This window comes from Oncorhynchus kisutch, unplaced genomic scaffold, assembly GCF_002021735.2.
Source record: "Oncorhynchus kisutch isolate 150728-3 unplaced genomic scaffold, Okis_V2 Okis02a-Okis13b_hom, whole genome shotgun sequence".
Taxonomy (NCBI): Eukaryota; Metazoa; Chordata; class Actinopteri; order Salmoniformes; family Salmonidae; genus Oncorhynchus; species Oncorhynchus kisutch.
In genome coordinates, this window is record NW_022261979.1 from 208,937 (window position 1) to 236,152 (window position 27,216).

Consider the following 27,216-nt stretch of genomic DNA (forward strand, 5'->3'; position numbering starts at 1 on the left):
TGTCTGTCTGTCAGACAGTCTGTCTGTGTCTCAGTCACCAGATCTCCACCACCATCAACAACACACCAAATGATGGAAGAATGGTGTCGTATCCTTCCTCTTACCTTTGATCAGTAGGAATGTCCTCCTCTCTGAATTGTAGAGGCTGACCGATTGACAGCTCACTCTTCATGGACACACAGCTTGCCACAGCTGGGTATAGGTGACCTTGGTCTCTCCTGTTGGATGACCCATAGACTTGTCACTCTTCATGGACACACAGCTTGCCACAGCTGGGTATAGGTGACCTTGGTCTCTCCTGTTGGATGACCCATAGACTTGTCACTCTTCATGGACACACAGCTTGCCACAGCTGGGTATAGGTGACCTTGGTCTCTCCTGTTGGATGACCCATAGACTTGTCACTCTTCATGGACACACAGCTGGGTACAGGTGAGACTGGTCTCTCCTGTTGGATGACCCATAGACTTGTCACTCTTCATGGACACACAGCTTGCCACAGCTGGGTATAGGTGACCTTGGTCTCTCCTGTTGGATGACCCATAGACTTGTCACTCTTCATGGACACACAGCTTGCCACAGCTGGGTATAGGTGACCTTGGTCTCTCCTGTTGGATGACCCATAGACTTGTCACTCTTCATGGACACACAGCTGGGTACAGGTGAGACTGGTCTCTCCTGTTGGATGACCCATAGACTTGTCACTCTTCATGGACACACAGCTGGGTACAGGTGAGGCTGGTCTCTCCTGTTGGATGACCCATAGACTTGTCACTCTTCATGGACACACAGCTGGGTGCAGGTGAGACTGGTCTCTCCTGTTGGATGACCCATAGACTTGTCACTCTTCATGGACACACAGCTGGGTACAGGTGAGGCTGGTCTCTCCTGTTGGATGACCCATAGACTTGTCACTCTTCATGGACACACAGCTGGGTGCAGGTGAGACTGGTCTCTCCTGTTGGATGACCCATAGACTTGTCACTCTTCATGGACACACAGCTTGCCACAGCTGGGTATAGGTGACCTTGGTCTCTCCTGTTGGATGACCCATAGACTTGTCACTCTTCATGGACACACAGCTGGGTATAGGTGAGACTGGTCTCTCCTGTTGGATGACCCATAGACTTGTCACTCTTCATGGACACACAGCTTGCCACAGCTGGGTATAGGTGACCTTGGTCTCTCCTGCAGGATAGAACTTCAACACAACATCTACTCTGTCCAATGATGACATAATAGCATTGCTGGATTACCTTTAATGCCCAATATGTTCTCGCTATGCACACATGTGAAGAATTTACTTTGCCCTCCATCCCCCAAAACACACAAACACACTCACTCACATTCCTTTTACCTATTAACTTCATCGTTAGTGTCATGTTCCCCAGAGACTTTTAGAGGCAGTACCCCCTCTTCTCTCTCCCCAGAGACTTTTAGAGGCAGTACGCCCCCTTCTCTCTCCCCAGAGACTTTTAGAGGCAGTACGCCCCCTTCTCTCTCCCCAGAGACTTTTAGAGGCAGTACCCCCTCTTCTCTCTCCCCAGAGACTTTTAGAGGCAGTACCCCCTCTTCTCTCTCCCCAGAGACTTTTAGAGGCAGTACCCCCTCTTCTCTCTCCCCAGAGACTTTTAGAGGCAGTACCCCCTCTTCTCTCTCCCCAGAGACTTTTAGAGGCAGTACCCCCTCTTCTCTCTCCCCAGAGACTTTTAGAGGCAGTACCCCCTCTTCTCTCTCCCCAGAGACTTTTAGAGGCAGTACGCCACTCCTCTCCCTCCACAGAGACTCATTATAGAGGCTGTTGTGTCTTCTATAACTATGAAAGAAATAGAGAAGTGCTTTAATGAAAATACTCTTGACATCAGAAAGATCTGTGGTAATATCTGGATTCAGCATCTCTGGACTGGAACAGTGCTTCGCTATCAATGCTATAACCATCAGCATTTCATGGTTAAGTGTCAGAGATGGCACCATATCCACAATCTGGCCTATGCCATTGTTTTACTGTATAGGTACACAAGGTGGCTGTTTCATTGGCCTAGTAGTTATCTCAGACTCAGCAAAACATCGCTATATAGTAAATCTGATCTGCTACTATATAGATCTAAGCAGCAAGAACACTTGGGTATAAACCAGGGTTCTCCAACCCTGTTCCTGGAAAGCTACAGTCCTGTAGGTTTTAACTCCAACCCTGTTCCTGGAGAGCTACAGCCCTGTAGGTTTTAACTCCAACCCTGTTCCTGGAGAGCTACAGCCCTGTAGGTTTTAACTCCAACCCTGTTCCTGGAGAGCTACAGCCCTGTAGGTTTTAACTCCAACCCTGTTCCTGGAGAGCTACAACCCTGTAGGTTTTAACTCCAACCCTGTTCCTGGAGAGCTACAGCCCTGTAGGTTTTAACTCCAACCCTGTTCCTGGAGAGCTACAGCCCTATAGGTTTTAACTCCAACCATGTTCCTGGAGAGCTACAGCCCTGTAGGTTTTAACTCCAACCATGTTCCTGGAGAGCTACAGTCCTGTAGGTTATAACTCCAACCCTGTTCCTAGAGCTACCCTCCTGTAGGTTTTCACTCCAACCCTGTTCCTGTAGAGATACAGTCCAGTAGGTTATAACTCCAACCCTGTTCCTAGAGCTACCCTCCTGTAGGTTTTCACTCCAACCCTGTTCCTGTAGAGATACAGTCCTGTAGGTTATAACTCCAACCCTGTTCCTAGAGCTACCCTCCTGTAGGTTTTCACTCCAACCCTGTTCCTGTAGAGATGCAGTCCTGTAGGTTATAACTCCAACCCTGTTCCTGTAGAGATACAGTCCTGTAGGTTATAACTCCAACCCTGTTCCTAGAGCTACCCTCCTGTAGGTTTTCACTCCAACCCTGTTCCTGTAGAGATGCAGTCCTGTAGGTTATAACTCCAACCCTGTTCCTGTAGAGATACAGTCCTGTAGGTTATAACTCCAACCCTGTTCCTAGAGCTACCCTCCTGTAGGTTTTCACTCCAACCCTGTTCCTGTAGAGATGCAGTCCTGTAGGTTATAACTCCAACCCTGTTCCTGTAGAGATGCAGTCCTGTAGGTTTAAAACAGTCAAGAAACCCAGAATCAACCATAGAAATAGAACACATCTCTTTAGGTCAGACCAGCACTGGTGGACTGATCACTGATGGACTGGTGGACTGATCGCCGGTGGACTGATCACTGGCGGACTGGTGGACTGATCGCCGGTGGACTGATCACTGGCGGACTGATCGCCGGCGGACTGATCACTGGCGGGCTGATCACCGGCGGACTAATCACCGGTGGACTGATCACCGGTGGACTGATCACCGGTGGACTGAGTTCAAGATAATCTGTGGTCTCATGAATATGTGAGTAAAGAGAGAGACAGGAGTCCATGTTGTCGTTGTGGTGTTCTGTAAACGTTCTGACTTTTATTTCTACAACGTTTGAAACAGCTCAGTGTGGAAGCCTGGATATAACTCATATAGCTATCAATCAAACAAACCCCACCCCTCCCCGACAAGAGTCGATCCTTTACATACAAACAGTCCTCGCCCGTCTCACAGTCAAAATCCACCAATCAGAAATCACACATCTTTATCATACAGTCATTCAATCAAACATGAATCCGTCAAGTAAAGCCCCCCCCCCCCCCCCCCACCTCCACAGCAAAGATGAGCCAATGAAATGTCAGAACCGTGTGTAAACCCCTCCCCCAACAGAGGAGGTTGAAATAGTTAATGATAGATGTCATCTCTCAGACTGGCAAACTGATAAAAGCGTGTGATACAAAAAAAACTAAAAAGAGGTAAACCAAAATGATAAGTGAAACGTTAAGTAAATGAGTGATATGAGCAGAGGTCTGTGTTGAAATGTTAAGTAAAGGAGTGATATGAGTAGAGAGGTCTGTGTTGAAATGTTAAGTAAAGGAGTGATATGAGCAGAAAGGTGTTGAAATGTTAAGTAAAGGAGTGATATGAGTAGAGAGGTCTGTGTTGAAATGTTAAGTAAAGGAGTGATATGAGCAGAAAGGTGTTGAAATGTTAAGTAAAGGAGTGATATGAGTAGAGAGGTCTGTGTTGAAATGTTAAGAAAAGGAGTGATATGAGCAGAAAGGTCTGTGTTGAAATGTTAAGAAAAGGAGTGATATGAGCAGAAAGGTCTGTGTTGAAATGTTAAGAAAAGGAGTGATATGAGCAGAAAGGTCTGTGTTGAAATGTTAAGAAAAGGAGTGATATGAGCAGAAAGGTCTGTGTTGAAATGTTAAGTAAAGGAGTGATATGAGTAGAAAGGTCTGTGTTGAAATGTTAAGTAAAGGAGTGATATGAGCAGAAAGGTGTTGAAATGTTAAGTAAAGGAGTGATATGAGCAGAAAGGTGTTGAAATGTTAAGTAAAGGAGTGATATGAGCAGAAAGGTGTTGAAATGTTAAGTAAAGGAGTGATATGAGTAGAGGTCTGTGTTGAAATGTTAAGTAAAGGAGTGATATGAGCAGAAAGGTGTTGAAATGTTAAGTAAAGGAGTGATATGAGCAGAAAGGTGTTGAAATGTTAAGTAAAGGAGTGATATGAGCAGAAAGGTGTTGAAATGTTAAGTAAAGGAGTGATATGAGTAGAGAGGTCTGTGTTGACATGTTAAGTAAAGGAGTGATATGAGCAGAAAGGTGTTGAAATGTTAAGTAAAGGAGTGATATGAGTAGAGGTCTGTGTTGAAATGTTAAGTAAAGGAGTGATATGAGCAGAAAGGTGTTGAAATGTTAAGTAAAGGAGTGATATGAGTAGAGGTCTGTGTTGAAATGTTAAATAAAGGACTGATATGAGTAGAGGTCTGTGTTGAAATGTTAAGTAAAGGAGTGATATGAGCAGAAAGGTGTTGAAATGTTAAGTAAAGGAGTGATATGAGTAGAGGTCTGTGTTGAAATGTTAAGTAAAGGAGTGATATGAGTAGAGGTCTGTGTGGAAATGTTAAGTAAAGGAGTGATATGAGCAGAAAGGTGTTGAAATGTTAAGTAAAGAAGTGATATGAGTAGAGGTCTGTGTTGAAATGTTAAGTAAAGGAGTGATATGAGCAGAAAGGTGTTGAAATGTTAAGTAAAGGAGTGATATGAGTAGAGGTCTGTGTTGAAATGTTAAGTAAAGGAGTGATATGAGCAGAAAGGTGTTGAAATGTTAAGTAAAGAAGTGATATGAGTAGAGGTCTGTGTTGAAATGTTAAGTAAAGGAGTGATATGAGCAGAAAGGTGTTGAAATGTTAAGTAAAGGAGTGATATGAGCAGAAAGGTGTTGAAATGTTAAGTAAAGGAGTGATATGAGCAGAAAGGTGTTGAAATGTTAAGTAAAGGAGTGATATGAGTAGAGGTCTGTGTTGACCAGAAAGATATAAGTGGTTATGGAGTGTGATACTGTAGGACACCTTACATCCCTCTCCCACATTCATGATCAAACACTTACTGCATTCCTGAACCACCTCCATATTATTCTAACCATACAAAGCATAGAAGTCAATGTATGAAACAGAGATACTGCCCTTAACTGACCTCTGGTCAGTCTATGCAGCTCCACTGGGCTGATCAGTGATATAGAAACCGCATTAAACTGATGTGCTGAGAAGAGTGGAGTTGACGGGCTGGGTTTAGCATGGAGTTAGCGCCACACACACACACACACACACACACCATGGAGGATGGAGCCATTGGAGTGTTTTATCAGGACGTCTTCAGGAAGAAGATATGATAGAGAAGATTAAAGTGACAGTCTAGTTCAGCTTGTGTGGTTATTTCTGTTTGTGTATGTGTGTACGTGTGTAACCTGTGTATGTATGTGTGGTTATTTATGTGTGTGTATGTGTGTACGTGTGTAACCTGTGTATGTATGTGTGGTTATTTATGTGTGTGTGTGTGTGTGTACGTGTGTAACCTGTGTATGTATGTGTGTTTATTTCTGTATGTGTGTTACTGTGTAACCTGTGTATGTATGTGTGGTTATTTCTGTTTGTGTATGTGTGTAACCTGTGTTTGTATGTGTGGTTATTTCTGTATGTGTGTACGTATGTAACCTGTGTTTGTATGTGTGTTTATTTCTGTATGTGTGGTTATTTATGTGTGTGTATATGTATGTGTGGTTATTTCTGTTTGTGTATGTGTGTAACCTGTGTTTGTATGTGGGATTATTTATGTGTGTGTATGTGTGTTACTGTGTAACCTGTGTATGTATGTGTGGTTATTTATGTGTGTGTGTGTGTGTACGTGTGTAACCTGTGTTTGTATGTGTGTTTATTTCTGTATGTGTGTTACTGTGTAACCTGTGTATGTATGTGTGGTTATTTATGTGTGTGTATGTGTGTACGTGTGTAACCTGTGTTTGTATGTGGGATTATTTATGTGTATGTGTGTACGTGTGTAACCTGTGTATGTATGTGTGTTTATTTCTGTATGTGTGTGTGTGTACGTGTGTAACCTGTGTTTGTATGTGTGTTTATTTCTGTATGTGTGTACGTGTGTAACCTGTGTTTGTATGTGGGATTATTTATGTGTGTGTCTGTGTGTTACTGTGATCATTAGATCCATCACATTAGATATGCAGAGGCCCAGGGCCGTGTGTGTACACGTGTGTATTAGCGGAGGAGGATCAGGTTGCCTCCTGACACTGATCTAAGATCAGTTCTTGTTTCCTACCCATAATGGTTAACATTAGGATTCGGGGAGGGTAAGCTGATTCTTGATCTGTGACTATGGGCAACGTCAACCAGCAGCCGTATTAGCTCTATGTTAAACACTTTACCTTAAAGACATAAACAGACAGAAACTACAGTCGCTGCTCTGTGGAACTCTCACAGTAATAAACAAAGACATGTAAAAAAGTCTACATAGAAATCTCAGTATATCACAAACATATTATTTCTGTCTCTATATCTGTCTGTAGGAGTGCAGGTCTGTCAATTAGGGATTCAGTTCAGTTTGTGGTTCAGCGCATTGTTCCTCGGTGCTTCTCTGGAGAGTTCTGAGTTCTCCCCCTTCCCTCTCTGTCTCCATCTCCTCTCTCTGAGTCCCCCTTCCCTCTCTGTCTCCATCTCCTCTCTCTGTGTCCCCCCTCCCTCTCTGTTTCCATCTCCTCTCTCTGAGTCCCCCCTCCCTCTCTGTCTCCATCTCCTCTCTCTGAGTCCCCCCCCCCCTCTCTGTCTCCATCTCCTCTCTCTGAGTCCCTCTTTAGGCTGCAACTCAGGGGAGGAACACTAGAGGGAGACAGACACTGCTAGGTGCGGCTGTCCTCATACATGCACAGTCATACAATACTGCAACAGGAGGGCATATCCCAACACATGTACGTACACACATGCTCGCTCAAACACACAAACACACACACCCTTCCTTCATATGAGTTCAACAGAGTTCATTTCAAAACTCAATGAAAAAAATGTTTTCACTAAGGAGCCACCTTTACTTGAGAACGCATTTGCGCACACACACACATACCCACACATACCCACACATACCCACACATACCCACACACACACACACACACACACACACACACACACACACACACACACACACACACACACACACACACACGCACACACACACATACATACACACACACACACACAGGTAAACATAAGTGATGAATTTGCAGCTTTGGGGAGACCGCCTTGTCCATGGAAGTTCTCTCTGTGAGTCTTTCTTTAACAACATGTCTCTCCAGGAGCAGGTCTCTCTCTCTCTCTTTAACAATATGTCTCTCCAGGAGCAGGTCTCTCTCTTTAAAACATCACCAGTCTCTCTTCATAAAAGTATGAGTCTCTCCTCCATTGAGTCCAAACATGTTCCCTCTCCCAGACACCATAGAAGGGCCCTGCTTCATCCCATTCAGCGTGGACTGTCCCTTCTGCCCTCCTCCTCTTCCCTCCTCTCACTCTCTCTCTCTCCGTCAGTGTGTGTGTGTGTGTGTGTGTGTGTGTGTGTGTGTGCGTGTGTGGGTAGGCGGCGGTCAGAAGATCTCAGGCAGCGTGACATTGCGCAGCAGCCACTGTTGAGAGCGAGTGTGTGTACAGTCTCTGACGCTGGGCACCTGGCTGTCCTCCTCACTGGCCTTGTCCAGACACTGGTTACTATTGACGTGGATCAGGGTCAACTTCTACAGAGACAACAGACAGAGAAACAGACCTGGGTCAACTTCTACAGACACAACAGACAGAGAAACAGACTTGGGTCAACTTCTACAGAGACAACAGACAGAGAAACAGACCTGGGTCAACTTCTACAGACACAACAGAGAAACAGACCTGGGTCAACTTCTACAGACACAACAGACTGAGAAACAGACCTGGGTCAACTTCTACAGACACAACAGAGAAACAGACCTGGGTCAACTTCTATAGAGACAACAGACCTGGGTCAACTTCCACAGACACAACAGACAGAGAAACAGACCTGGGTCAACTTCTACAGAGACAACAGACAGAGAAACAGACCTGGATCAACTTCTACAGACACAACAGACAGAGACAACAGACAAGAGAAACCGACCTGGATCAACCTCTACGGAGACAACAGACAGAGAAACAGACCTGGGTCAACTTCTACAGACACAACAGACAGAGAAACAGACCTGGGTCAACTTCTACAGACACAACAGACAGAGAAACAGACCTGAGTCAACTTCTACAGACACAACAGAGAAACAGACCTGGGTCAACTTCTACAGACACAACAGACAGTGAAACAGACCTGGGTCAACTTCTACAGACACAACAGACAGAGAAACAGACCTGGGTCAACTTCTACAGACACAACAGACAGAGACAACAGACAAGAGAAACCGACCTGGATCAACTTCTACGGAGACAACAGACAGAGAAACAGACCTGGGTCAACTTCTACAGACACAACAGACAGAGAAACAGACCTGGGTCAACTTCTACAGACACAACAGACAGAGAAACAGACCTGAGTCAACTTCTACAGACACAACAGAGAAACAGACCTGGGTCAACTTCTACAGACACAACAGACAGTGAAACAGACCTGGGTCAACTTCTACAGACACAACAGACAGAGAAACAGACCTGGGTCAACTTCTACAGACACAACAGACAGAGAAACAGACCTGGGTCAACTTCTACAGAGACACCAGACAGAGAAACAGACCTGGGTCAACTTCTACACAGACAACAGACAGAGAAACAGACCTGGGTCAACTTCTACACAGACAACAGACAGAGAAACAGACCTGGATCAACTTCTACAGACACAACAGACAGAGAAACAGACCTGGGTCAACTTCTACAGACAGAGAAACAGACCTGGGTCAACTTCTACAGAGACAACAGACAGAGAAACAGACTTGGGTTAGCTTCTACAGACACAACAGACAGAGAAACAGACCTGGGTCAACTTCTACAGAGACAACAGACAGAGAAACAGACCTGAGTCAACTTCTACAGACACAACAGAGAAACAGACCTGGGTCAACTTCTACAGACACAACAGACAGAGAAACAGACCTGGGTCAACTTCTACAGACACAACAGACAGAGAAACAGACCTGGGTCAACTTCTACAGACACAACAGACAGAGAAACAGACCTGGGTCAACTTCTACAGAGACAACAGACAGAGAAACAGACCTGGGTCAACCTCTACAGACACAACAGACAGAGAAACAGACCTGGGTTAACTTCTACAGACACAACAGACAGAGAAACAGACCTGGGTCAACTTCTACAGACACAACAGACAGAGAAACATTTTGTTTTTAAAATATATTTGAGTCATTTAGCGACGCTCTTACCCAGAGCAACTTACAGTTTAAAATATTCTGATAACTCATACCCATATGTTGTGGACTCATCCTATATTCATATGTGGCCAAAGCATAAAATTAAAGAAAAAACACTTCAATCTGGTATGTCAAAAAGACAGTTAAAAAAATGCTTGCTATTTCCTCATTGATGATGATGTTATCCTCCTGAGGATGCACTGGCCAATCAGCGATCTACTCGCGTGAATAATTTGAATGACTTGTATACGCCCACACCATTCAGTTGTTGGGGTAGGGCCACACCATTCCAATACAGAAAATCAGCTTTATATCATACTTCAGAAATAAAACATTGGAAGGAAAACTATATATTTCACTCATATTGTAAGTAATTATATGACATATTTAATAGAAATGTGGAAACACTTGACAGTTACTTTAAGGTAGCTAGGTAAAACAACAACTAGCACACTCAGCAGGGTCAGTGGTAGTAAGAAAAGACAAGGAGAGGTTGTTTACTGTTGACAGACAGACATACCATGGGGTCATAATCCCAGAGCTGGTTTCCTTTGAGGTGATGACACTTGAGCATCATGACAGGACCGTTGAGTTTGGACACGTCTAGACACAGGTCATCTGTCCTTATCTCTTTATTGGCCGTGTAGCTGAACACCTGCAGGGGACGACACACGGTCAGACGGGAAGACAAGAGACCTCTCTCTCTCTCTCTTATGTAATTCACATTGTATCTCTCTCCTCTGAGGTCAGAGAAGTTGCTCAGGTTAATGTCACTATGATAAACACCAAAGGTAATCTCATTACTGTTGTCCTGTCCTCAGTTGATCAGTTACCTGGTTTCCTCCCATGCCATGGCAGTTCTAGTTACCTGGTTTCCTCCCATGCCATTGCAGTTCTAGTTACCTGGTTTCCTCCCATGCCATGGCAGTTCTAGATACCTGGTTTCCTCCCATGCCATGGCAGTTCTAGATACCTGGTTTCCTCCCATGCCATGGCAGTTCTAGATACCTGGTTTCCTCCCATGCCATGGCAGTTCTAGTTACCTGGTTTCCTCCCATGCCATGGCAGTTCTAGATACCTGGTTTCCTCCCATGCCATGGCAGTTCTAGATACCTGGTTTCCTCCCATGCCATGGCAGTTCTAGATACCTGGTTTCCTCCCATGCCATGGCAGTTCTAGTTACCTGGTTTCCTCCCATGCCATGGCAGTTCTAGATACCTGGTTTCCTCCCATGCCATGGCAGTTCTAGATACCTGGTTTCCTCCCATGCCATGGCAGTTCTAGTTACCTGGTTTCCTCCCATGCCATGGCAGTTCTAGATACCTGGTTTCCTCCCATGCTATGGCAGTTCTAGATACCTGGTTTCCTCCCATGCCATGGCAGTTCTAGTTACCTGGTTTCCTCCCATGCTATGGCAGTTCTAGTTACCTGGTTTTCCTCCCATGCTATGGCAGTTCTAATTACCTGGTTTCCTCCCATGCCATGGCCGTTCTAATTACCTGGTATCCTCCCATGCCATGGCCGTTCTAATTACCTGGTATCCTCCCATGCCATGGCCGTTCTAATTACCTGGTTTCCTCCCATGCCATGGCCGTTCTAATTACCTGGTATCCTCCCATGCCATGGCCGTTCTAATTACCTGGTTTCCTCCCATGCCATGGCAGTTGAAGATGCCAACTTTCTCGTTCTCCTTCCGGGCCATGTTGTCCAGACACTGGTTAGTCTCCACGTTACGGATCTGACAGAACATCACACAACCAACAATAATCACTGATTGAATGTGTGTGTGTTTAGTGTGTGTGTGTGTTGTATGTTTAGCGTGGGTGCACCTCTCCCAGTGAGTAGTAGTGTCGTGGTATCTGGGAGTCAGGATAGACGTTCTCCAGGTACCAGCTGAAAGGTTTACACTGCAGCTTCTGTCTCAGAGACGAGCGAGACGTGATGTCACCATAGTCCACCTTCGTCACACCTGAAACACAGTGTTTTCCATCAGCTGGTTACAGATTCATTTTTAGCCAGCTACATTTTCCACTTCATAATAACTAGGCTACTTTTCATTTAAAAGTTTCAGTTCGCTAGTCCATCGAGCCCTCCCCCGCTAGGATGAACGATATGTATCTGCTAGCGATCTATTTATAGGACAGGCGCCGGTCAGTCACAAAGTGAGTGATAACAGGGAAATGCAGCAGAGAGGAAGAGGCAAAGTGAGAGGTTTCTCGCTCGCCAAAATCTGTCCCAAGCTTTTCTATGGTCTTATTTTGGACCTAAGCTTGTCACCTGCCTTCCTTTGGGACAACGACTCCCATTGGTAGGGAGGAGCCATGAGCATCTCGTCATTATATAGCCTACAGATTTCTGGTTGCAGTCAAATTTCTTTACACCTGTGGGAGAGAGCATAATTCTGGTGAATTTGCATATCCCATGTACTGTAACTGGTAAAGATGTGTGTAAATCCATGACTTAGCCTAATTATTGTTTACTGACACATAACCAGTGTCACGCCCTGACCATAGAGAGCCATTATTTCTCTATGGTGTAGTAGGTCAGGGAGTGACTGGGGGTTGTTCTAGTTAGTTATTTCTATGTGGGGTTCTGGGTTATTATTTCTATGTTGGTGATTGGTATGATTCCCAATTAGAGGCAGCTGGTAATCGTTGTCTCTAATTGGGGATCATATTTTGGTAGCCTTTTCCCACCTGTGTTTTATGGGATATTGTTGTGTGTTTGTGCATGTTCACCACGTAGTCATGTTTCTGTGTTAGTTTATTGTTGTGTGTTTGTGCATGTGCACCACGTAGTCATGTTTCGGTGTTAGTTTATTGTTGTGTGTTTGTGCACCACGTAGTCATGTTTCTGTGTTAGTTTATTGTTGTGTGTTTGTGCACCACGTAGTCATGTTTCAGTGTTAGTTTATTGTTGTGTGTTTGTGCACCACGTAGTCATGTTTCAGTGTTAGTTTATTGTTGTGTGTTTGTGCACCACGTAGTCATGTTTCGGTGTTAGTTTATTGTTGTGTGTTTGTGCACCACGTAGTCATGTTTCTGTGTTAGTTTATTGTTGTGTGTTTGTGCATGTGCACCATGTAGTCATGTTTCGGTGTTAGTTTATTGTTGTGTGTTTGTGCACCACGTAGTCATGTTTCAGTGTTAGTTTATTGTTGTGTGTTTGTGCATGTGCACCATGTAGTCATGTTTCGGTGTTAGTTTATTGTTGTGTGTTTGTGCACCACGTAGTCATGTTTCGGTGTTAGTTTATTGTTGTGTGTTTGTGCATGTGCACCACGTAGTCATGTTTCAGTGTTAGTTTATTGTTGTGTGTTTGTGCATGTGCACCACGTAGTCATGTTTCGGTGTTAGTTTATTGTTGTGTGTTTGTGCACCACGTAGTCATGTTTCTGTGTTAGTTTATTGTTGTGTGTTTGTGCACCACGTAGTCATGTTTCGGTGTTAGTTTATTGTTGTGTGTTTGTGCACCACGTAGTCATGTTTCTGTGTTAGTTTATTGTTGTGTGTTTGTGCACCACGTAGTCATGTTTCGGTGTTAGTTTATTGTTGTGTGTTTGTGCACCACGTAGTCATGTTTCAGTGTTAGTTTCACTATTAAATAATTCTGTGGAACTCAACATTCGCTGCGCCTTGATCCGTCTCTACAAACGAATGTGACAGCCAGCCACAGGGAGCGGCTTAGGCTATTTACTGTGTGCTGATTGACCACTGAACAGCAAGTGTTGACTAGTTTATAAAAAGTGTCGAACTGACTGAATAAATTCTATCTCCTACATCCCTTGCCATTCAACATGGTTATATGTCCATGTTGTCGCATCGTGACAAGTCAACCTAAGGATTTCCTAGGTTTCCTTTCCTAGGATGTCGGGGGCTTGCCAGACCGTGACGATAAAGTGAGTGACTCATCTCGTCAGTCTGTAGCCTACCGAATGGCATCGGAGAGACGTTCATTTGGCTCCCTAATTTGCATAGTTTGGCTCCCTAATGTCTGGCAATTATCTGCAGATAAATTATGAAAACATTCAATGAAGATGATGAATCATCACTGAAGGAACAATAGACAGTGGAGAGCCTCATTCTGGTCAAAATATGATAATTAGGCCCTCAAGAAACCCAGGCATTAAAACGGAATTCAACAATATTCACAAATGTATTGACCTTAAACTTCCCCCAAATTATCATAAGACAGGAACAGAATGCATCACTGATTCGTATTTCCTGCAACTATCTAAGTCAAGAGGCAACGAGAATGCCCCTGTCTGTTTCTGCAGTGCCTGAGTCTACCACTTTGTGTAACCGTTAGTGATGAAGCTCATGTCTTCTGGTAGATGGAAAGGCTCCCAAAAAACTTCTCAATGAAAAGTTAACTACAAAGTAGCCTAAGCTTCCCTGGCAGAATGATATCAGGGTTATTTCATCAACCCAGTGGGTGTTTGTTTTATCTACCATCATATGTGTCTACAGAAACCTGCTCAACAACAGCCTCTTGAATTAAAGGGTAAATACACCCTGAAAAGACAAGTATCAGATTTATCCCAGACCTCAAAAGTGGTCTCCTGATGTGGTTTAAGCATTGTTATGTATTTAGAACATCCAATGTGATTTTCAGAGTGAAAACAGGGAAAATGGAAACCTGGAAAAACAAAACCTTAAATATATTATTCAAGATAAGGCGGGCTATTTACTTCATTTTTCTGTTTTAATCAAATACATAATTTGAAGAACAAATATAATTGTGGCAATCCATATGTTGTGGTAAAAGTGTAAATACCACTTTAAATCAAGAGAACACTGGTTAAATGCTAAAAAAGGTTTAATATTCTCCTACTTAGTAAATAGTCCTGGTCATACAGGCATAGACCTAGACAACTAACAATACCAAAACAAGGAACAATACACTGAATTCATCCTTTTGTTGTCATTTCAATTGCAGAGTCATGTCTTTCTACATAATACTGCAACACATTTTTTCCAATCAGGGACATAAACTCGATAAAGTATTCAATATTTCCGCTGTGTATTTCAGATGGAATCAAGTTGTTACAATGTACCAGAGACCACCAAAATAGAGCTGCTTCGGCCTGGCTGGCTACTTTTCTATTTGACTGGCTACTCTATGCAGTGGTGGAAAACACCCAACACATGTCACCATGGTCACAATCACCAACTACCTAAAGGACTGGAAGAATCTTACAAACATGTTTCTTATAGTGTGTTTGATATTCTCTGGATTAGGGATTGTTATTACAGTAAGGGGAAGCAGTGAACACTACACTTCCTGTTAGTGGAAGAGAGGTGAACCTTTGTCCTTGTTCTCGCCTGTCCTCTACCTGATCTGTGCAGGGGTGTGTGTGTCTGTGTGTCTGTCAGTGGTGAGATGGCAAGGTTAATAGAGACTGTGTAGCGTGAAATTATTCTGTGCCCCCCCCCCGTCGCCTCGCTCTGTCAGGTCACCACAGCAACATCACATTGCTAATGAGGGCCTGGTTGGCCTTGGCCGGGGGTATAGTTGGACAGGGCCACAGTGTCTCCCGCCCCCTCCTATCTCAGCCTCCAGTAATTATGCTGCAATAGTTTATCGGGGGGCTAGGGTCAGTCTGTTATATCTGGAGAATTTTTCCTGTCTTATCCGGCATCTTGTGTGAACTTAAGTATGCTCCCTCTAATTCTCTCTCTCCCCATTTCTCTCTCTCTCTCTTCTCTCAGAGGACCTGAGCCCTAGGACCATGCCTCAGGATTACCTGGTCTGATGACTCCTTGCTGTCCCCAGTCCACCTGGTCATGCTGTTGCTCCAGTTTCAACTGTTCTGCCAGCGGAAATGGAACCCTGACCTGTTCACCGGACATGCTACCTGTCCCAGACCTGCTGTTTTTGACTCTCTCTCTCTACCACACCTGCTGTCTCTAACTCTGAATGATCGGCTATGAAAAGCCAACTGACATTTACTCCTGAGGTGCTGACCTGTTGCACCCTCTACAACCACTGTGATTATTATTATTTGACCATGCTGGTCATTTATTAACATTTTAACATCTTGGCCATGTTCTGTTATAATCTCCACCCGGCACAGCCAGAAGAGGACTGGCCACCCCTCAGAGCCAGGTTCCTCTCTAGGTTTATTCCTAGGTTCTGGCCTTTCTAGGGAGTTTTTCCTAGCCACCGTGCTTCTACATCTGCACTGCTTGCTGTTTGGGGTTTTAGGTTGGGTTTCTGTACAGCACTTTGAGATATCAGCTGATGTAAAAAGGGCTTGATAAATACATTTGATTGATTGATTGGAGAATACATATCTGGCTTCTGTTTTGAAACAGCCCCCGACACACATCAACTCGCCCCTCCCTCAGACTCACCAGGGGAGATGATGTAGAAGAAGTTTTTGAACTGGTCCATCCAGACCTCGGCCAGGCGTCTGTTGTTCTTATTGATGATCTGACCCGTTCCCCCTGGAAACGTGTAGGGCGTGGCCTTCCGGAACACGTGACCCACGTGAGAACACGTCACGATCTCCAACGTCCCCCCGCACTGCCAGATCTACAACACACCAGAAACACTCATGTTACAACTACATAGCCCTGTGTGTGTGTGTGTGTGTGTGTAGGTGCACATGTCTCTGGCTAGCTAACAGAGAATTCCATCCAGCTACTATAGCAAGATACTTAGCAACGCTAACAGTACTTGTACCACCACACTTTCTCCCTCACCTCAAACTTTCCAAATGCCAGTTGTTTTTCGGTTACAGCTCATGAAATATGCTTCATCACCCGGCTTCTCACCTATCTTTTTGTTATCGTCCAGGGGACGCGCTGCTGTAACTGGCAAACTGCCTCTGCACCCTACTGCTGTCTTTCAGAGCGCCCTGATTCTGTAACTAGCACATTGGTTGTCTCTTCTCTTTTCAGTCGCAGGCTGCATTCTGTTGTTATGTGAATGATTGGCTGAGCCTTGGACACAGACAGAGTTGCTCCAAACGTGCATCACTCGTTTGCTTACAAACTTGCATCGCTCGTTCGCTTACAGCCAGTAGTGATCCAAAGCTCCCCCTCACAAACTTTTCTCATCTGATCTACACGATTCACGTAGGTCGCCTATTTTGGATTCAAAACAGTGAATTTCACCAAAAGTGAACTAGTTTGCATACCTGGTGTGTGTGTGCTTGCATGCCCTGTGTATGTGTGTGTGTGTGTGTGTGTGTGCCCTGTGTATGTGTGTGTGTGCCCTGTGTATGTGTGTGTGTGCCCTGTGTATGTGTGCCCTGTGTATGTGTGTACTCACCCTAAAGGAGATCTCCAGGTTCTCTCCTCCCCAAATGTCCATACCTGCGTCATACGTCCCTATCTCTTGGAAATAATCTCTGTCTATAGAAAACAACCCACCGGCCATGGTAGGAGTCCTGGAGAGAGAGGGGAGAGGAGTGGAGGGAGAGAGAGAGAGGGGAGGGGAGTGGAGAGAGAGAGAGAGAGAGAGAGAAAGAGAGAGAGGGGAGAGTAGTGGAGGGAGAGAGTGGGAGAGAGAGGGGAGGGGAGTGGAGAGAGAGAGAGAAAGAGAGAGAGAGAGAGAGAGGGGAGAGTAGAGGAGGGAGAGAGAGAGGAGGGAGAGAGAGGGAGAGAGAGAGAGAGGGAGAGAGAGTGGAGGGAGAGAGAGAGAGAGAGTAGTGGAGGGAGAGAGAGAGGGAGAGTAGTGGAGGGAGAGACAGGGAGAGAGTGGGGAGGGAGAGAGAGTGGAGGGAGAGAGAGAGTGGAGGGGAGAGAGAGAGAGAGGGGGGGGGAGAGAGAGGGGAGAGTAGTGGAGGGAGAGAGTGGAGGGAGAGAGAGAGAGAGAGAGGGAGCGAGGGGAGTGGAGAGAGAGAGGGGATGGAGGTGGGTGGGAGCAAAGGGGGGGATAGGGTGGGGAGAGGGGGAGAGAGAAGAAAACAGTCACTCAACTACATTCTGGTTTCATGTTTGCGAAAGAGATCACAAGTTTGTCTGTAGAGATGGTATCTTCAGAGGCACAAAAACATCAAGTCGACCTCCAGAGTTGTTTTTTCCTGTTTTTCCATCTCAATACAATTCAATTCAATGTAAGGGCTTTATTGGCATGGGAAACATTAGTTAACATTGCCTAAGCAAGAAATCTCTCTCTCCCTGCCAGTCTCTCAGAAGGAGGGATATACAGTGGCAGGAACAAGTATGTGAACCCTTTGGAATTACCTGGATTTCTGCATAAATTGATCATCAAATTTGATCTGACCTTCATCTGAGATCAAATCACTACAAGTCACTACAATAGACACAAACAGTGTGCTTAAACACATAAATGATTGTATTTTTCTTGTCTATATTGAATACATAATAAAATATTCACAGTGTAGGTTGTGAAAAGTATGTGAACCCCTAGGCTAATGACTTCTCCAAAAGCTAACCTGGAGTCCAATCAATGATATGAGATTAGAGATGTTGGTTAGAGTTGCCCTATACAAAACACGCACAAAATTTGAGTTTGCTATTCACAAGAAACATTGCCTGATGTGAACCATGCCTCGAACAAAAGAGATCTCAGATCTAAGAATTGTTGACTGCATAAAGCTTGAAGGAGTTACAAAAGTATCTCTAAAAGTCTTGATGTTCATCAGTCCCACGGTAAGACAAATTGTCTATAAATGAAGAAAGTTCAACACTCTTGCTACTCTCCCTAGGACGTCCTGCAAAGATGACTGCAACAGCACAGTGCAGAATGCTCAACTAGGTTAAGAAGAATCCTAGAGTGTCAGCTAAAGACTTACAGAAATCTCTGGAACATGCTAACATCTCTGTTGACGAGTCTACGATACATAAAACACTAAACAAGAATGGTGTTCATGGGAGAACACCATGAAAGATGCCACTACAGTCCAAAATAAACATTTCTGCATGTCTGAAGTTCGCAAAAGAGCACTTGGATGTTCCACAGCGCTACTGGCAAAATATTCTGTGGACAGATGAAACTAAAGTTGAGTTGTTTGGAAGGAAGAAACACACAACACTATGTGTGGAGAAAAAAAGGCACAGCACGCCAACATCAAAACCTCAACTGTTAAGTATGGTGGAGGGAGCGTCACGGTTTGGGGGCTGCTTTGCTGCCTCAGGGCCTGGACAGCTTGCTATCATCGACGGAAAAATGAATTCCCAAGTTTATCAAGACATTTTGCAGGAGAATGTAAGGCTATCTGTCCGCCAATTGAAGCTCAACAGAAGTTGGGTGATGCAACAGGACAACGACACAAAACACAGAAATAAATCAACAACAGAATGGCTTCAACAGAAGAAAATACACCTTCTGAAGTGGCCCAGTCAGAGTCCTGACCTCAACCCGATTTAGATGCTGTGGCATGACCTCAATAGAGTGGTTCACATCACACATCACAAGAATATTTCTGAACTGAAACAGCTTTGTAAAGAGGAATGGTCCAAAATTCCTCCTGACCGCTGTGCAGGTCTGATCCGTCACTACAGAACATGTTTGGTTGAAGTTATTGCTTCCAAAGGAGGGTGAACCAGTTATCACATCTAAGGGTTCACATACTTTCCCCACCCTACACCGTGAATGTTTAAACAGTGTGTTCAATAGACATGAAAACGTAGAATTGTTTGTGTGTTATTAGTTTAAGACTGTGTTTGTCTATTGTTGTGACCTAGATGAAGATCAGATCAAATTGTATGACCAATTTAAGCAGAAATCCATCTAATTCCAAAGGGTTCACATACTTTGTTGCCACCATATGTCATTGAGCTAAAGACTTGTTTTCAAGATGTTGATCAGGAAGACAACAGGGAACATGGTGCCAGTGCCACATAGAACAGCACACGTCCCCCTGGGGAAACATATTGTGGGAACACGATCTGAGCTGTGCACTGTGTGGGGAGTCACACATGTTCTGTTGTTGGCCAGCTGGGAACAGAAAAGTAGCAAAACACCTCGGCAGAGCAGGCAGGGAAACAGAAAAACACCTCTGTAGAGCAGGCAGGGAAACAGAAAAACACCTCTGTAGAGCAGGCAGGGAAACAGAAAAACACCTCAGCAGAGCAGGCAGGGAAACAGAAAAACACCTCAGCAGAGCAGGCAGAGAAACAGAAAAACACCTCAGCAGAGCAGGCAGAGAAACAGAAAAACACCTCAGCAGAGCAGGCAGAGAAACAGAAAAACACCTCAGCAGAGCAGGCAGGGAAACAGAAAAACACCTCTGTAGAGCAGGCAGGGAAACAGAAAAACACCTCTGTAGAGCAGGCAGGGAAACAGAAAAACACCTCTGTAGAGCAGGCAGGGAAACAGAAAAACACCTCTGCAGAGCAGGCAGAGAAACAGAAAAACACCTCAGCAGAGCAGGCAGGGAAACAGAAAAACACCTCTGTAGAGCAGGCAGAGAAACAGAAAAACACCTTGGCAGAGCAGGCAGGGAAACAGAAAAACACCTCTGTAGAGCAGGCAGACAAACAGAAAAACACCTCTGTAGAGCAGGCAGAGAAACAGAAAAACACCTCAGCAGAGCAGGCAGGGAAACAGAAAAACACCTCTGTAGAGCAGGCAGAGAAACAGAAAAACACCTTGGCAGAGCAGGCAGGGAAACAGAAAAACACCTCTGTAGAGCAGGCAGACAAACAGAAAAACACCTCTGTAGAGCAGGCAGAGAAACAGAAAAACACCTCAGCAGAGCAGGCAGGGAAACAGAAAAACACCTCTGTAGAGCAGGCAGAGAAACAGAAAAACACCTCTGTAGAGCAGGCAGAGAAACAGAAAAACACCTCTGTAGAGCAGGCAGAGAAACAGAAAAACACCTCTGTAGAGCAGGCAGGGAAACAGAAAAACACCTCTGTAGAGCAGGCAGAGAAACAGAAAAACACCTCTGTAGAGCAGGCAGGGAAACAGAAAAACACCTCTGTAGAGCAGGCAGAGAAACAGAAAAACACCTCTGTAGAGCAGGCAGAGAAACAGAAAAACACCTCTGTAGAGCAGGCAGGGAAACAGAAAAACACCTCTGTAGAGCAGGCAGAGAAACAGAAAAACACCTCAGTAGAGCAGGCAGAGAAACAGAAAAACACCTCTGTAGAGCAGGCAGAGAAACAGAAAAACACCTCTGTAGAGCAGGCAGAGAAACAGAAAAACACCTCAGTAGAGCAGGCAGAGAAACAGAAAAACACCTCTGTAGAGCAGGCAGAGAAACAGAAAAACACCTCAGTAGAGCAGGCAGAGAAACAGAAAAACACCTCTGTAGAGCAGGCAGGGAAACAGAAAAACACCTCTGTAGAGCAGGCAGGGAAACAGAAAAACACCTCAGCAGAGCAGGCAGGGGAACAGAAAAACACCTCTGTAGAGCAGGCAGGGAAACATAAAAACACCTCAGCAGAGCAGGCAGGGAAAACAGAAAAACACCTCTGTAGAGCAGGCAGATAAACAGAAAAACACCTCAGCAGAGCAGGCAGGGAAAACAGAAAAACACCTTGGCTGATATTAGCTGGCTAAACTCAATAACATGTTGTTTTACTGAAACTACTTTACCCAGGTCACCTCACGAATAGACCTGTCTCTTTCCCTGTGTTGTGATGGAAACGGGACCTCTGAATGTGCCTCTGATAGTCCCAGTTGGACTGGTGGGGAACATGAACAGGAAGAGGTGATGAGGGACAAGCGAAAACAAACCCTGGGTTTTAATTCCTGAATGTTCCCAGAGTTTCCCCATCCTCAACTACACAGGAACACAGCAACACGGCTACACCACACTGAGCTCATGTATTTGACTGAAAACAGAACTTCTAACTAAGTCCCAAATATGCCACTATTACTAGTCTATTACATTCAGATTCAGTAGTGTGTTAGGAGCAGGGATGATATCCTCACTGACTGGAGCTGAGGAGAGTCTACGTCCCAGTCTTTATGCCAGCGCTGTAGATGGGTAGTGTGTCCTACCTACCGGACGGGCAGAGTGCGGTCTCCCTTTCGGCGGTCCATCTCTCTCTGGGGTACAGGGTACCAGCGGAAGTTCAGCTTCCAGTTGAAGCCTCCGTAGGTCATGTCAGAACCAGCCATGTACTCAAACGTGTCATCACTGATCACATCGATGATGGGACACACCACCGTTTTCCTGCAACACATATTTCCACACCGCCACATCAGAAGACCTTTAGACCCACAATGACAAAGTGTTGAGTAGATGCTTGGACTTGTGAGTCGTAATCATTTCAATCACTTCTAATATCCAGAATATCTGCAGACCTCTACTGTGTTGACAACAGCAGTTACTAGTGTCTGGTGTTGCACCTGCCACTACTATCATGCTGTGTACACACACACACCACACACTACACACTACACACACACACACACACACACACACACACACACACACAGCCTGCCAGTCACTTGTTTTTTAAAATATGAATTAAGACATGCTAAGTGACTTCTAGGATGATTTAACCCACTTAACCCCAACATGTATCCAAGTTGAAATGTTTTATTGACACCAGTCATGAGAAACACACAATGGTACAGTTTACAGACCATGGGCTGAGCAACCCTTCCTCCATAAGAAGACATACAGAGGGGTAGAAAGATAGAAGCTGGAGTACGCTGGGAGAAAAATGGGTTCAGAACAGAACTAAATAATAGTAATTAAGAGGCAATTAGACAAGTAGACAAATGAAGAGTGAATAGATGATGAAGGGGCTCTAGACTTGGACCATAATACAGGGTTGGGTTCCAGCGTCAGCAAGGAGGCAAAGGCTGTCGTTTCTGGAAACGCAACTCTTTGGGGCGACGCCTAAAAGAGCAATCAACGGGTTGAGTTCGATAGGCTGATTCAGCACTTCTGAGAACGTCTAGAAAACTGACTTCCAGAATCCCTCTAGTTTGGGGCACAGCCAACATATGTGAATGAGAGAGAAAACTGACTTCCAGAATCCCTCTAGTTTGGGGCACAGCCAACATTTGTGAATGAGAGAGAAAACTGACTTCCAGAATCCCTCTAGTTTGGGGCACAGCCAACATGTGTGAATGAGAGAGAAAACTGACTTCCAGAATCCCTCTAGTTTGGGGCACAGCCAACACGTGTGAATGAGAGAGAAAACTGACTTCCAGAATCCCTCTAGTTTGGGGCACAGCCAACACGTGTGAATGAGAGAGAAAACTGACTTCCAGAATCCCTCTAGTTTGGGGCACAGCCAACATATGTGAATGAGAGAGAAAACTGACTTCCAGAATCCCTCTAGTTTGGGGCACAGCCAACATGTGTGAATGAGAGAGAAAACTGACTTCCAGAATCCCTCTAGTTTGGGGCACAGCCAACATATGTGAATGAGAGATGTATGACAGCTTCTGCACTTATCAACCCCAACATTTATCCACGTTTTCATCATCATTGTAAAGCCATAGTTGCTTTGTTGCATTAAAAAAGTCATTTGTGAAGATGATTATTTATTTAATGTGAATAGTGATTCATTTTTTTAATGGTCCTTCATTGTAAGGTCAACCCAGTTAGGTGAACTAAACTCTAGTTTTAACATGGTGAAACTAGTCCTTTCAAAAATACAATTCTAAAGAAACATTGAACATCTACTAGTAAAATCCTGACGTAAAAGCAGGTGAGCTGGTTCTACTCCTTCGGTCATTTTCTGGTGTTTTGTGGTGGAAGACTGAGCAGTTGGAGCACAGCCCTGTTACCCTGAGATACACAGGCTAGACATGTTTACACAAGGTTCATGTTTTAGTGAAGCTTGCATTCAATTGCCCCTCTCATTGCACACAACATGCTTCCATTCCTCCGTCAGAAGGGAATTTATGGCTAATTTAAGATGATGTCGTCAACCCTTTACACAACATGCTTCCATTCCTCCGTCAGAAGGGAATTTATGGCTAATTTAAGATGATGTTGTCAACCCTTTACACAACATGCTTCCATTCCTCCGTCAGAAGGGAATTTATGGCTAATTTAAGATGATGTCGTCAACCCTTTACACAACATGCTTCCATTCCTCCGTCAGAAGGGAATTTATGGCTAATTTAAGATGATGTCGTCAACCCTTTACACAACATGCTTCCATTCCTCCGTCAGAAGGGAATTTATGGCTAATTTAAGATGATGTCGTCAACCCTTTACACAACATGCTTCCATTCCTCCGTCAGAAGGGAATTTATGGCTAATTTCAGATGATGTCGTCAACCCTTTACACAACATGCTTCCATTCCTCCGTCAGAAGGGAATTTATGGCTAATTTAAGGTGATGTCGTCAACCCTTTACACAACATGCTTCCATTCCTCCGTCACAAGGGAATTTATGGCTAATTTAAGATGATGTCGAAACCCTTTACACAACATGCTTCCATTCCTCCGTCAGAAGGGAATTTATGGCTAATTTAAGATGATGTCGTCAACCCTTTACACAACATGCTTCCATTCCTCCGTCAGAAGGGAATTTATGGCTAATTTAAGATGATGTCATCAACCCTTTACACAACATGCTTCCATTCATCCGTCAGAAGGGAATTTATGGCTAATTTAAGATGATGTCGTCAACCCTTTACACAACATGCTTCCATTCCTCCGTCAGAAGGGAATTTATGGCTAATTTAAGATGATGTCGTCAACCCTTTACACAACATGCTTCCATTCCTCCGTCAGAAGGGAATTTATGGCTAATTTAAGGTGATGTCGTCAACCCTTTACACAACATGCTTCCATTCCTCCGTCAGAAGGGAATTTATGGCTAATTTAAGATGATGTCGTCAACCCTTTACACAACATGCTTCCATTCCTCCGTCACAAGGGAATTTATGGCTAATTTAAGATGATGTCGAAACCCTTTACACAACATGCTTCCATTCCTCCGTCAGAAGGGAATTTATGGCTAATTTAAGATGATGTCGTCAACCCTTTACACAACATGCTTCCATTCCTCCGTCAGAAGGGAATTTATGGCTAATTTCAGATGATGTCGTCAACCCTTTACACAACATGCTTCCATTCCTCCGTCAGAAGGGAATTTATGGCTAATTTAAGATGATGTCATCAACCCTTTACACAACATGCTTCCATTCATCCGTCAGAAGGGAATTTATGGCTAATTTAAGATGATGTCATCAACCCTTTACACAACATGCTACCATTCCTCCGTCAGAAGGGAATTTATGGCTAATTTAAGATGATGTCGTCAACCCTTTACACAACCTGCTACCATTCCTCCGTCACAAGGGAATTTATGGCTAATTTAAGATGATGTCGTCAACCCTTTACACAACCTGCTTCCATTCCTCCGTCAGAAGGGAATTTATGGCTAATTTAAGATGATGTCATCAACCCTTTACACTCAACCGTTACTTTATTTGCCACTTACTACAGTATTATTTTATTTCACCTCTTGAGATGGAAAACAGGTGTTTTATTCATTTGAACATTCACTCTTTATGACAGAAGAATGTTAAAATTAGGTGAACTAAAACGTTGCTTTTCTCCACCAAGTCCTGCTGTCAGCTCAGCACATTTACAGCTGTAGCACGGAATACAATCTGACCTCTATCTCTCTCCCTCTGCTGTGTGTGTGTGTGTGTGTGTGTGTGTGTGTGTGTGTGTGTGTGTGTGTGTGTGTGTGTGTGTGTGTGTGTGTGTGTGTGTGTGTGTGATTGTGTACCAGCCTGAGGACATAAGTAAACAGAGGCTTTGTAATTAAGCATAAAAAAAAACACAAGGACAAGCAGGCTCAACAAATTGTTACTCATTTATTTATTACACCCAGCGTGTGTGGGTGTGTGTGTGGGTGGTGTGTGTGTGTGTGGTGTGTGTGTGTGTGGTGTATGTGTGTGGTGTGTGTGTGGTGTATGTGTGTGTGGTGTGTGTGTGGTGTATGTGTGTGGTGTGTGTGTGGTGTATGTGTATGGTGTATGTGTATGTGTATGGTGTGTGTGTGTGGTGTGTGTGTATGATGTGTGTGTGTGGTGTGTGTGTGTGTTGTGTGTATGGTGTGTGTGTGTGTATGTGTATGGTCTGTGTGTGTGTGGTGTGTGTGGTGTGTGTGTGTGTGTGTGTGTGTGTGTGTGTGTGTGTGTGTGTGTGTGTGTGTGTGTGTGTGTGGTGTATGTGTGGTGTATGTGTATGGTGTGTGTGTGGTGTATGTGTATGGTGTGTGTGTGTGTGTGTATGGTGTGTGTGTGTGGTGTGTGTGTGGTGTATGTGTATGGTGTGTGTGTGTGTGGTGTGTGTGTGGTGTTTGTGTATGGTGTGTGTGTGTGGTGTGTGGTGTGTGTGTGGTGTGTGTGTGTGTATGTGTGTGTGGTGTGTGTGTGGGTGTGTGTGTGTGTGTGTGTGTGGTGTATGTGTATGGTGTGTGTGTGTGGTGTGTATGCGTGGTGTGTGTGTGGTGTATGTGTATGGTGTGTGTGTGTGTGTGTGTGTGTGTGTGTTGTGTGTGTGTGTGTTGAATGTGTGTGTGTGTGTGTGGTGTGTGTGTGTGGTGTATGTGTATGGTGTGTGTGTGTGGTGTGTGTGTGGTGTATGTTATTGGTGTGTGTGTGGTGTATGTGTATGGTGTGTGTGTGTGTGGTGTGTGTGTGTGGTGTGTGTGTGTGGTGTATGTGTATGGTGTGTGTGTGTGTGTGTGTGTGTGTATGTGTATGGTGTGTGTGTGTGGTGTGTGTGTGTGTGTGTGGTGTATGTGTATGGTGTGTGTGTGTGGTGTGTGTGCGTGGTGTGTGTGTGGTGTATGTGGTATGGTGTGTGTGTGTGTGTGTGCGTGGTGTATGTGTGTGGTGTGGTGTGTGTGTGTGGTGTATGTTATTGGTGTGTGTGTGGTGTATGTGTATGGTGTGTGTGTGTGTGGTGTGTGTGTGTGGTGTGTGTGTGTGGTGTATGTGTATGGTGTGTGTGTGTGTGTGTATGTGTATGGTGTGTGTGTGTGGTGTGTGTGTGTGTGTGTGGTGTATGTGTATGGTGTGTGTGTGTGGTGTGTGTGCGTGGTGTGTGTGTGGTGTATGTGGTATGGTGTGTGTGTGTGTGTGTGCGTGGTGTATGTGTGTGGTGTGGTGTGTGTGTGTGTGTGGTGTGTGTGTGTGTGGTGTGTGTGTGGTGTATGTGTATGGTGTGTGTGTGTGGTGTGTGTGTGGTGTATGTGTATGGTGTGTGTGTGTGGTGTGTGTGTGTGGGTGTGTGGGTGTGTGTGGTGTATGTGTATGGTGTGTGTGTGTGGTGTGTGTGCGTGGTGTGTGTGTGGTGTATGTGTATGGTGTGTGTGTGTGGTGTGTGTGTGTGGTGTGTGTGTGTGTGGTGTATGTGGTGTGTGTGTGGTGTATGTGTGTGTGGTGTGTGTGTGTGGTGTGTGTGTGTGGTGTGTGTGTGGTGTGTGGTGTATGTGTGTGTGTGGTGTATGTGTATGGTGTGTGTGTGGGGTGTGTTTGTGTGTGTGTGTGTGTGTGTGTGGAGTGTGTGTGTGTGTGTGTGTGTGTGT

At 44.7% G+C, this 27,216-nt stretch overlaps 1 protein-coding gene across 2 annotated transcripts in view; it reads right to left on the reverse strand.

Moving 5' to 3' along the window:
* Positions 1–7,365: 7,365 nt before the first annotated feature.
* galnt1 (UDP-N-acetyl-alpha-D-galactosamine:polypeptide N-acetylgalactosaminyltransferase 1) overlaps positions 7,366–27,216 on the reverse strand; it is a 71,537-nt gene continuing 51,686 nt past the window's right edge. The window contains exons 8-14 of one of the 2 annotated variants that reach the window (XM_031812197.1): positions 21,699–21,869; positions 17,048–17,165; positions 16,126–16,306; positions 11,599–11,738; positions 11,409–11,507; positions 10,290–10,424; positions 7,366–8,125 (exon numbers count right to left, since the gene is read on the reverse strand). In XM_031812197.1, the coding sequence (XP_031668057.1) occupies positions 7,979–8,125; positions 10,290–10,424; positions 11,409–11,507; positions 11,599–11,738; positions 16,126–16,306; positions 17,048–17,165; positions 21,699–21,869 (991 nt within the window). In that variant the 3' untranslated portion in view covers positions 7,366–7,978. The remainder of the gene's footprint in view (positions 8,126–10,289; positions 10,425–11,408; positions 11,508–11,598; positions 11,739–16,125; positions 16,307–17,047; positions 17,166–21,698; positions 21,870–27,216) is intronic. The other variant, XM_031812198.1, reaches the window with a different exon arrangement.